Here is a 12,552-nt window from a genome sequence, read left to right as displayed (position 1 = left end):
TGTTTGAACTTGGCCTTAAAGTTTTTGCGCCTAAATTTTCCTGTTGGAACGTGAAGTTAATATTATGTACAGTACCTCACAGCAGATGTTAAAAGATTATAGTCCTAAAATGTCTTGAAATCCTCTCAGGAAGGACTGTTACAGGTGTGCTGGGACAATATTGAACATACTTTTTCTGTTATTTCAGAAGTACTGTTTATGAATTTCTAGGTGAATATATATATCTAAATGCAGCATGAACAAGATGCAAACTGTATTATTCAGGAACTGCTGTTAAGGCTGAAGGCAGGGATTCTTGCACCTTTTCAGCTGAACAGTGACAAGGCTTTGGGGCATTGCAAGCTCTATTTTTAATTCTTATCGTTTAGCACAGATCTGATTTGTGGGCATGCAGCCCTATTTATATGATGTGTTATCCTCTTTAGGGCCTACCTAATCAATTAAAATAAAATGACTTAAGCTTATGATCCAAATCTGATATACTGAATACTGATATACTGGATATAGAAACAACATTTGTGACCTTCCATGAATTATTTGAGATAACTAAAGCCATGGTGGTGTTCTAGGAGTGAAATACGTGATGAAGTGACTCTTGGATAAGAACATTTGAGAAATTTGGCAAAAATGTTTGTGTTTAAATAGAAGTGGTTTTTTAAAGTTACCCAAGAATGAACATTTCTATGTAATGAGAAACCATCTATAACTAAATATATTATGTAAAATGTAATATAATATATATAACCTCCTCAGCATAATATGTATATAGTAAAAATACTGTACATCAAAAAGTTACATAAGGGGTTTTAATAAATTGGTGCTCCTTTTTTCTCTTTAATCTTTCCCCTACTCTCTGTATTTCTTCTAAACAAGGGAGAACATGGCTGTATGATTCCCAAAATGGTGAGACTGACTGAATTTGAAATTACACTTAATAGTTGAAGGACGGATGACTGCTGAAAAGACAAATCCATTTCTCAAATACGAACTGTATTATTATGCCCAGTTTCTGTCTCTGCTAGTAATCACTTACTCTCTTTGCAAATCCTAAGTACATTTTAAGAAAATCAGCGTCAGCTTTAGCAGACAACAAGCCTTATTGGGCTGCAGTTCCAAAACTTTTTTTTAAAACTTACCAAAGCTATAGAACTTAGGAAGGATGAAGCTGATAGGTTAAAGGTAGATACTTTTCCCAGCTACCTTTAAAGATACACAAATTGTGTTTTAAGCTGACAGCACCCATGTGAGTCAAAACCACATTGTGCACTTTTTTCGTAGCGCAGTGAATATGTACTAGTAGTATTTAATGGTTGGCTTCCCAAAATCCAAATTCCACAGCGGGAGAGGAAAAAATATTTTTATAGTTAAAGTTATTGGTTTTGTCATGCTTTGTTCTGGTTATATTTTCAAAAGAATGTATTAAGACATATGAGAGCCATTTTTATGTGTATTATATGCACAGACTTGGAGTTTTGTGAACAGATAAACACTTCATATCCATATATAAAACCGATAGTTTCAAATGTTTTGTGATGTAGTTCAAGAGGTGCTTATGAAAGCATCTTTCACTGTGTCTTTTACTCCTGTGCCATAACAACAGTACCATAAATGCCATGTAAGAAAAGCAATACTTGCAAAATTTTGTATGTTCCTGTGAAAGAAAAAATATGCTGAGTATCTGTTGTTCTTTTGCCATATGCAAAACCCTGGTTACTTCATATTACCTTCTAAGTCTCTTCACAGTTTTCTAAACTTGTCTACTTAGAATTTTTCTTTGGCCTGAAAGTTGCCATACACTGTTTAGATCCTAGACACTGAGCAAACATGGTGATTTTTAAGTTCTGCAAACATAAACAATTACAGCTTTGCAAATTTATTCCATAGCATGGATTTTGATCACTTCATGTCCTGTATTTTAAAGCTTGCATAAGTGCAGTATTACAGCTTTATTAAGAAAATTGGATGTTGGGTGGAAGGCAGATACCTATAGGTCAAGATGGCTTTGTGTGTAAAAGCAGTTAAGTGCAACACATTTGCCAGTTTACTGCTTATCCTTATGATTCTCCAGGCCCAGTGAAAGAAGCTGTATCTTGCAGCGTTGCAAGTTTTGCTAATAACCTGCACACTGGGGACTTTCTGCCTGCAGAGCTATGGCAGTTACCAATCTCCCCTCCTCACACTTAACCAATGTAGCTGTATTGGGACTCTATTTGTAGTCACAATCATCAGAAACCATCCTGGTGCTGAAGGTCCGAATGCCCACTGAGTGTCAGCTGTGGTGTTCTACTTGCCACCGCTTATAGGTGTATATTGGAACTGTTAGAAGAGCATAGCTTACAGAAATAGATTGTGAAGTATATATGACTGTGAAAGTCTCTTCTATAAATGTGATCCTTAAAACGATGCATGTCTCCTTGGATGTTTGATTGCACAGATAGAGCTAAAAGATAACAGCATGCCATTAATTTAGAAGGAAAGGATTTTTTTTTCTTGCCGTGGTCTTTGCAAGTTATTTCAGACCTTGCCCATAGTTGCATTAAATTTCTAGGTCTGTGTTGACATTAATTCACAATTGCCAGTCTATTTTACACAGAGTGAGTAAAAAAGGGGATTATTTCAGACCTTGTTTTCAAAAGATTTTTTTTAAGTTCCTCTTTCCATTGCTCATGTTCTGTTTTCTGTCTGTATCGTATTTCTCTTTTTGTTAATTTGCAGCCCACATAAAGGCATAAACAGTGAGTGCCAAGTACTGCTCATCAAAAGATCATTTCCAAGTTGTATTAATCTTTTCCAACATATTTTCCTGCGTGAAAAAGAAGAAGAAAAAAAAAACCTGCCAAAAACATTCTTTGGCACGTAATAAAATAATTTTGGGTAGCAGACATTTACTCTGTATTCTTGGCAGAAGGTGAACAGGTCAGATATCCAAGAAAAAAGGGTGTAACATTTAATATTAGTGAATAATTGCTTCTACAAAACTTCGGGTAGCCAGGCACACTGTAATTTGGCAACTGACACAAGCTACAGCTAGGGATCCTTTCTTTATATTTCCCAGGGACTGTGAAAGAGCTTGTAATACAGGACACATTTCCCAGGGTTCTGGAAATAATTTTAATCGTTCAGCAATCCTAATCTTGAAACAAATGTGCAAGCCCCATTGTTCAGCTGATTTTTCTAAAAATATATTTCAACTGCAGCTCTCTATTTTAAATTGCTAATGTGTGTCCTTGTTAAGCCCTTTATGTAATTGTGAAGGTAAGTCTGCAGAAATAAGCAGACACTGCCAAAACCAGAGAGGCACTCTAGGATGTATTACCGAGAAAGAAAAAGCTCAGCTAGGAGAAGAATCTCAGTCTGCTGTGAATAATAAACAAGATGATGTGTAGGATTTTTGCCTACCTTTTTTTTTTTAACTATTTGTAGAGTCTTATCGGTGGCTGAAGGCACCAGACATTATTAACTGCAACCAAATGTATTTTGAAGAAACTGGTGTCCTTTTTGTGAAGCCTCCGCATATGTGAGGTCATATTTTTATGGATACCTAATGACATTTAGACAGAAATTTAAGGAGAAACAAGGATCAGGATCCATGTTACATTCTTACCTCTCACTCAGTGCATTGTACAGAAGGGTAAATAGTAGAGTCTAAAATGGCAGCTGCAGTCAAGTACAATGAAGAACATCATTGGAGTCACCTGGGCAATGGGCAAGAAATTATGTCATTTACCTTAGGAACTAGATTAGTGTATGTTAATCCCAGGATTAAGAAAATACAGTTGCTCTACGTTAAACTGTTTGCTTCTGGTTTTGCAGCCAGAAATTACATTCAGATATGCCCTTATGATATATGTCCCTTGCTTCTTACACTGGTGAATCTAGACTTAATTTAGTGTTAACTTGTGCTGTTTGTATACCGTTAGTATTTGGTGGAAATTATTTTGTTAGTGGTCATATTTCACTCTTCTTCAACGGAATTTTTTTGAACTGTAGTGATGGGGCTCTAACTTACTTCAGAACACCACATTGCACCACTCTTCCTTTCTTGCCTTCCCACTTAGATGGCACTCCCAAGGCCCAGACATCGAACTTGGGAAGATGTATTTCTGCCGGCTGCATCTGGTTTCTTTGGCAAGCAGTTGTGTGGGCAGCTTTGGAGTTACTTGGATTTGGTAACATGGTAAAACAACTCATGGGACTGTGTGGGGACATCTTTTCCTCCTGCGCGTGATGTTTCTACTTGATGTGTCTAAATCCCACAGGATTTTTGCCCATGAATCCATTTATGGTCATAAAGATTACTTTCCTTTATCCCCGCACAACCAGTTTTTGTTTCCCCGCAGCCTGTACAGCTGTAGCTCTTATGTGCCTTCCATTCTTGCGTGAATTTTACATCGGTCAAAGAGGCACTTGTACAGCCAGAAAACTTGAGATCGTCAGTGGATCCCATTGTAATGGTTGCAGGTTTGTTTTACTGAGCCAGAAGTTTTAATCATTTCTAAAACCTTGCTCATTTTTTTATCCTGTACTTGCCTCAGAGAGAACAGTGTGTTACTTTAGAAGATGAGAATCGTAAGAGCTGGTATTGGGAATTGCCAAAAAGAAAGACAACACAATGTCAGAGAAGTCAGTGAAGAGGTGTTGATTATTTCCACATGGAGGTGATTAAATTGTTACAGAAAAAGAAGGGGTTGTCAGATAGTTTATGCCCCCTCATATTTTTTTTTTATTTTTCCTTCACTTTCTGTTGCGATAATAACATCACTAATTTAGTGATTGCTGAAAATTGAACCTAAGATCCCTGAATTTGAAAACCTCAATCTGAACTGCGTGAGTTAAAGAAATAGGAAAAGTTGTTCAAGGAAATGACACAGACCTCCATATGAAATCTTACTGTTTTGCAGGACGGAAGGCCACACTGGGCATTAGTTATAAAAAGATTTGTAGGAATGGGTTGTTATTTCACTCAGTGTTGGGATAGAGGCTGTTCATCATAAAGATGCTGGGGATGTGTGTAAAAGGCAATTTGATGTTCATAATTCTTTATTCTCTGTTTCGTTCTACAGTAACAAATGTTTCAGTAAAGAACATTATGAGCAATTAAAATGAGTAATTTGTAAATAACTTGGACACATCTGTTTTTTTAAAAAAATATTTGAACAATATACTTGTTAGATTTATAGAGAAAACAAACAGTTTATAAACAGAAAGCTGCTGCAGTATTCAACAGATCGCTTAACTCTTGCTAATCAGGGCATCCCTGAGGTAACACCTGAGTAACCAGCAAAACTGAAACATTTCAGAGGTCGTTGCTTCCACAGACCCCTCTTTGTCATTCCCCTCGCCTCTACAAACCCAGCAGTAGGTGCTGTAGCTGTGACAATTTAAGATTTCAATTTAAACAAGACTGCTTTTTACGGTGCTAAAGGGATCAGAAAATGAAAGGAGCACTTACTGAACATCACTGGATCTGTGATTGCCAGATGAGCTAGCACTGGGAATACTCAGCAGCACCCTAGTTGAGTGCCTAAAAGGAAGAGCCCTCCACTCCCAGAAGAGGTGAGACACATTCTGGAGAAGACAAGGCATTCCCCAGGCTGCATGGCTGCCCAGTCCCCTTCCCTACGCCTGCGTTTGACAGGCATTTCTGCTGTGAGCCAGTGACATTACAAACAATTAAAACTACGTAGCCTGCAGATCAGACAAGCACACAAAGAGCAGCATTATGTTCATTAAATGAAACCTAGTCATTTTATGATCGATGGCAAATCTTGTTTTAAGGGGAGGCCATTTTTAACTGAAAAAGGAGCAGCCAAGGGGAAAAAAAAATCTTGATCATCTCCATTTTTGCAGTTACAGCAAAATCACTCTGAAATTTTGCAAAACACAGTCCTACATATGCATTTTTTGGCACTGCCTAGGGCAAGAATTTGCGAACGGTTGTGTATGTACCACTGAGAGTATATACAGACACCTCGGTGGGAAAAGTTACAGCACAGAACCAGGACCTGTTACCACTGTCAGTACAGAAAAGTGCAGGAATCTGTCAGTGAGGAATTTCACTCCGTTTTCAAGTCAAAAACACTTACATAATAATTTCTAGGCTTGGGGACTGGGAATGGGGTGTCATTGCATTCGTTATTTCCTCTGTGCTTTTATGCTCTGTAAAATCTTTCAAGACCAACTACTCCATAGTTGTGGATAGGTCACCCCCCTATAAGGTGATGATACCAAAATCGGCACTGTTCATTTGGATATATTTTCATCTACGATAATGTATTTACAGATTATACATAATTTGATGGTTTATATTTTCCCATCTTCTTTGAGGTAGAAAAAACCTGGAAGCCTTTCTCTCAAGTCTGCTGAAAAACACTGTTTAGGGCTCTGGTCGTGTCACAGCACAAGTGACTGCTTTACTGGTATGAAACTGGTTCAGTGTGTGGCCATGCTTTTCCTGCTTTGGCCCTTTGTGTTCGTGTCTTTAACCTTAAAACTCATAATCTCATTGCGTGTGTCCTGGAAGGGTTTACTACATTAAGATTTCAGTTATTGGTGCTATTCTAATAGTAATTACTGTTTTGTAGTGATTATTTCATTCACTGAAATTACAATTTATGAGAAATACAGACACAGATTTGCAACTTTCATTCATTTCGCTGCTACTAGAGCATTTTGAGTTTGGTTCTATTGTAATTCCATGTCATCCCTACTGCATCCTTTCTTCAGATTCCCACTTGCAGAGCACCTTCTGTCTCTGCTCTTGCTCCCCAGCTGCCTTGACAGCCTGCACAAAGTCACTGGGAGCGCAGGGGCAGGGGCTCGCCTCTTGGCTTTGCCTTCCCCAGTGTGCTTTCATGGACTTAGAAAGAGAGCCAGGTTAACATTTGTAACACAAGCTAACATTTTAAAAACCTTGCCTTTGTTAAATAGAAGTCACTTTTTTGTAAGACTGAACTATAGAGCTGCAACAGTGCTGTATAATTCAGTGTACTCAGATGCAGAGCCCCAAAGAGAACTGATGACATCTAGTAACTGTAAAAGCAAAGCTCAAGTGATTCTTCAGTGTTATCAGAAGCCTGACGTGGGTACGGCTTCATTCAGGGGTTTGTTAACTGTTAACTGTGTGTTACTTTTAAAACCAGTCTACTTTCATGTGAGCTTTACGTGTATGCTACAATAGTACAAGAAACCAGGAGGTAATTAGCCATCGGTCAGTGGGCTGGTTGACTTGTTTCTGTTGTGTTTGGTTTTCTTTTAATTGCAATTGTATGGGAGGATTTTTCAGAGAGCGTGAGGAACACAGTGTACAGCAGCACCCACTTAAGCAGTTTTAGTAAAGTTTGTCACAACTGATGGAAATGGGTGAGAGAGATTGCTCTTCACTGACAGTGTAGCCAGGAGTTTTGTTTCCCCATATAACAGGTGCTTTGGTAATAGTTTCTTAGCATCCAGAGAAACAGTAAAGTAGCAAGATTAATTGCAATAACACAACTGGGTTTTGTGCTGGGAAATTCTTCTCTCACGTGCAGTGAAATGTGTTCCTCTTTTGGGGATGTGGCAGCTCAGTACTGGATAGAGGGGTTAGCTGTGTGCCACAGTCATGTCTTCTGGCAAAGATGGGGCTTGATATGTGCCAGCAGCCAACCAAAAAGTTTGCAAGATACCAAATGCAACAACGAGAGGTACAAAGTCATAGTTAAAACTAATCCTACTGTAGGTCCACAGTAATGATTTTCTGCTTTTTTACATTTTCTATCAATGTTTGTTGGTTGCCATTTTCATGCCATCCACCTTTTGATTGAATCAGAGACCAAGTTACAGTTTTCTGAGCTGCTGACTCACAAAGTACCTGCTGGCTTTTTTAGTAGTTATCTTCAGTGCTTCTGAACAAGAGCTTAATTTTCCTATTCTTCTGCATTCTTAAACTGATTGCTGATTTATCCATTATGCATTTTAAAGCCCGTTCTTTTTCAAGAAGGTACCATTACTGTTGTTGATTAATTTAAATACACATAAACATAAATTAGGTGGGATCATACTCCCTTAATTCTGGTTCGTTGCATGCCGTGTGTTTATATATACATAGAGGCGGCTTCAGTGTTCAGTGATCAAGCCCTAGATCTCTCAGACAGGCTGTGTATGTGCAGTGCTTGATTGGTTCCTCATTGTGGTGCCCAGTAATGTGCTTAGATGTCCTACAAAACTAATAACAAGGGAAAAACACTGCCTTGCAGATCTTACCGTCTATTTTGAATGCAGCAGGAGGTCCAGCAGCTCATAAACTAGACCAGGACATAAAGAGCAATACAGGATAAGAATTGGACCAGGGATTAGATAAATGCTGCTGGAGTTTTTCAGGTGTTTTTTCCTATGCTTTGTTTTTAAACCTTATAATCCTACATAGTTCTGCTCATAGATGGACCTGCCACTTCCTAAAAAGTGCCCAAAGCATCCCCCAAAACGGGGGGAGTGCCAGGGAGGGAAGTTAGGGTCAGGAAGGGAGAGGATAGAGGCTGTTACCAGGAAGAGGAGAAAAACAGTGGCAAAATAAAATGTGTAGAGGGAGAGAATCACGGAGAAATACATACCTTGGTTTCAAATGTGGGAGGCATTCTGTTTCTTAGCTTGTTTTTGCTATCTATGTATAATCATAATAGAGCTAACTGCAAAAAGGATCTTGAAAACAATTTGAGTGAGAGAGAGAAAGCATTACTGTGGAGCGAGCCCAAAATCCTCTCCTCCAGCCCACACACAATTGGACATTGCAGTGATATGGGGGAAATCCCTTAACGGACAAAACTATAAATGAAACTACTGTTGACAAGGGGAAGAGGCACAGCTATATTTAACGGAAGTATTTTCATTTTGAGGGCTGGTTTCTTTTTCTTTTTTTTTTTTTTTTTTTTTCCCTTTCTTGTCTAGTTGGTGGAGGCTGCGAGGGCTCTTCCTGTTTGAGACAGTGCATGGGTGGTTTCCCCAAGGCTTTTAATGTTAGATTAATGCTCTGGAGACAGTGTGGTGATAAATGGGTTCCTACAGTTATATCTACATCCTGTTCCCCCTTCCCCCTCCCGCATCTGCCCCTATGTACAGTCACTCTGCAGCGCTCGCCTTCATACCCAGCAACAGTTTTGAGCAGCTTCAGCCACCATTTAAGTCACTGCTCTTTAAAATCTGTCCACTGCATTTTTTAATTTTCAGTGCCGTCACCTTCATTACCCTTTATTTCTCAGACGGTGACAAAAAAAAGAAGCAGGGAAGAGAAAGATTTCTAGTTAAAGGGCAGGCCACCACACTGGCTTGTTGTCTGCTGCTTGGCAGATCCCAATTAATTACTTCTGCTATTACTGTTCACTTTCAGAAAATATGTTTACAGGAGTGGCCTTTCTGTTGTTTCACGTTGTGCGATGCTCTGCATGTCGTATGGTACTCAGCAATAAATGAGCAGAGGATTTGAAATAATCTTCCCTGGTATATGGGAATGGCTCCCCAGCAGCATCTATGCTGTTGTATTTTATACAACCTGTGTGCTGGTAGGGATTTACATATTTAGCTTCAGCAAACGCCAACACTGAAATGCAGCAAAGGAAATGAAGATTTGAGGCACTTTTTTTAGCTCGACTTGCTCTTCTGGCAATTCCCTTTTTTTTTATGTGTTTGGTTTTGTTTTCAGACAGTGCTATTCTCTGGTTATTTTTCTCTGCGTGCATTTCCATTTCTCTACGGCTTCCCCTATACATGCAGCATGCAGGGGAGGGGGATGGGCGGCGGTGGTGGCGGCAGGGTGGTCAGGATGGCTCTGGTTAACCTCCCTGGCTCCATGCAGCCAGCCTGTGTCCTTCTGCTTGCGCGGCAGCATCTCTCAGATCTCGGAGCAGAATTATTTTTAGACCGTGAAGGTGTATCTGGCTGGTGCGTTTAGATTTCATGTCATGGCTTCCTTTTCCTGCTCTCAGGTTTCTCCCACTCGGCCTTCACCTTCGGTATTGAGAGCCACATCAGCCAGTCCAACATCAACGGAACACTAGTGCCACCTGCCGCACTCATCTCCATCCTCCAGAAGGGGCTCCAGTATGTGGAGGCTGAGATCAGCATCAACGAAGTAAGTCCCACCACTGGCACCCCTTGCACTGCTGACTGGCCTGCCGGGCCTTGCAAAGTGACATGTCCCAGTAGCTCAGAAACAAAAGCCACCGCTCTTGTTTCTCTTGATCTGGTTTAATGTTGTTCCTCGTACTTTGCCCCATCCCCAGCAGAGAGCTGAAAAGCTGAGATAGACATGTATTTCAATGTCTGGCTATGGCATTGAGGCCTTCCTTGTGCTGCTTAAATGGATATTCATGGTGTTTCCACTACCCCAGTCAGCAAATCCAGGGTGCACGGATTCTTGCAGCAAACAAGAAAATGCATCTGTTTACAGTTTTGCATTTTCAAGGTCACAGCAGAATTTGGCAGGAAAAGCCTGCAGTGTAGGTTAAAACTTCACTCCCCGTCACCTGCCTAGCAGACAGTGCAGCTTGCAAGCCATGAGAAGCCTTATCAGAAATCCCCAGAGGACACTGCAGAGATTCTTTCCGATTTCAGTAACTTTGGCTCAGGTCATGTAAGACCAGGCATCATCCTCTCATATACATGGCAAAGCAGTTGTGTGTAAATTCTGACCCTGGATGGGGCACTGGTTTGTGGGGATTGTACAAGCAGCCACAAAGTGTCTGTTCTCCTTTCAGCTGCCAGGGGAAAGAAAGAGGGGATGTGGGAAAAGCCAGCATTTTTGCCCTGCCAGCCTTAAAGGCATGATGCTTCAAGAGAGGGCGTGAAGCATGACAGATAATAGAGTACTGCATTAGAAAATATTTACCATAGGTATTCGTAATTGATAGAGATCTGTAATAAATATTAATACATTAAAATCTATTGCTTTTTTCGCTATAGCTGAATGTAGCATGTATACAGCATGGGTGAGAACAAAGGAATATAAAATAGAGAAAAGGTTGTGTTGTTTGCAAACTCATTTGTTTTTTTCACTAACGCTCTGTGTAGTTTTCTTTTTATGACTCAATACCATGTTTAAGAGTTGTGTATACGTTATTTTTTAATTGGAGCAATGACATTTGATATTCATGCCAAGCTGCACTTTAATGCAGTTGTAATAACAAACCGGTGTTAGGAATCTGCCCCAGTTTGCTGCCACAACATTTTGCCCTGTGCCTGAAATTGGAGCTACACAGTTAGAAACTTTCAGCTGTGAACTGCACCTATCAGTTCAGGTCATATGACAGGGTCTGTTCCTGTGCATCCAGCTTCAGAATTGGCCTCAGTCAAGAGAATAATCTAAAAATACGCATGTGGTCACCATTAAGACTTACATTGCTCTCGTCATGGTTTGATGCAGTTCAAATACATACTGTTAAGTACATTACAGCAAAGCAAAGGCCATTCTTGCTACGTCTGAATGCCAGTAAGGGCTACATATGTGCTTCTCTATGCGTTGACTTCTGTATGTTTATTACTTAAGAGAAGCAAGTAATCAGTGGGTCTTTAAACTAACATGTATAAAATTTAAGTATTGTTTGTGATCTGTTAAAGGGCATTCATGGAAATAGTCCAGTGAGCAGTTTTACAGTTAAAAATGTAAGATGCCAAAATCCATTGGCAAACATTTTTTTTCATTGTGTAGCGATAATTTGAGCCAGGATTCAAATAAATGTCGGTAGAGACACTTGCATAAAAAATGTTGAGGAGAAAAGGAGCTTATGTTTTTTTCTCTGTTGACTCTCTCCTCCTTTTTCTTCCCCATGAGGAAACAAGTATGTGTTGTCTTAACATTGTAATTGAGGGGTAATTCAATGAATAGTCCAACGGAAGCATACTAGTCAGCCAAATGGCTATTTTTCTTCTTTAGTTATTGTTATCTATTGAAAATTATATTGTTCCCCAGCTACTTCATGCATCCATATCCTAATCTTATCTGTGTTCCACAAACACAAATCTTTCACTGCTGGGTCTTCATTATTTCAGAGAATTAAAGGGAGTTTGCAGAAGATTACTAAAATGACACTTTATGGAGGCTACTAAAACCTTTTTCCTATCTTTAAGGTAATGGGAAAGTGAAAGTGAAGCAAAGCTAAGTAGATAAAGCAGTTGTTGACCCGAGTCTGTATTAAGTCTTTAAAAACAGCCCTGAAAGGTTAAACTCAATTGATTGTTAAACCTGAAGCCTAATTTACAGAAATCAAAATGAAAGCCATAACTATTATGAATAAAACTACCGGAATACAGGAAAAATAATAGTAAAGTAGTCCTGTACAATCAGCTACAACAGGTGGTGCTGGGCTGATGAACGCCATGTGAGAAACCACTGAATTTGTGAATACATGTTGATTTGGCTGAGGTTCATTATTCATCAGCTGCTTCCATTCCTATGTCCCTGCAAATGCAGGAAGACAAACAAATCAGCCGAAGTCTATTTGCCTTTGTTGTGGCTTTAGCCATGACTCTTTTTTTCCAAATACAAAGCAAAGAGAACTGTCATCTTTCAGACTTTTTTTTTTC

General features: G+C 39.5%; 1 protein-coding gene across 6 annotated transcripts in view; it reads left to right on the top strand.

Moving 5' to 3' along the window:
* The window catches only part of TBL1X (transducin beta like 1 X-linked), a 199,894-nt gene that overhangs the window by 151,537 nt on the left and 35,805 nt on the right, over positions 1-12,552 (top strand). For all 6 annotated transcript variants that reach the window (XM_040582780.1, XM_040582784.1, XM_040582782.1 and 3 more), the window contains one exon: positions 9,957-10,102. In XM_040582780.1, the coding sequence (XP_040438714.1) occupies positions 9,957-10,102 (146 nt within the window). The remainder of the gene's footprint in view (positions 1-9,956; positions 10,103-12,552) is intronic.

This window comes from Falco naumanni, chromosome 2 (assembly GCF_017639655.2).
Source record: "Falco naumanni isolate bFalNau1 chromosome 2, bFalNau1.pat, whole genome shotgun sequence".
Taxonomy (NCBI): domain Eukaryota; kingdom Metazoa; phylum Chordata; class Aves; order Falconiformes; family Falconidae; genus Falco; species Falco naumanni.
The sequence above is the reverse complement of the archived record's forward strand: the minus strand, read 5'-3'. Positions and strand labels throughout refer to the sequence as shown.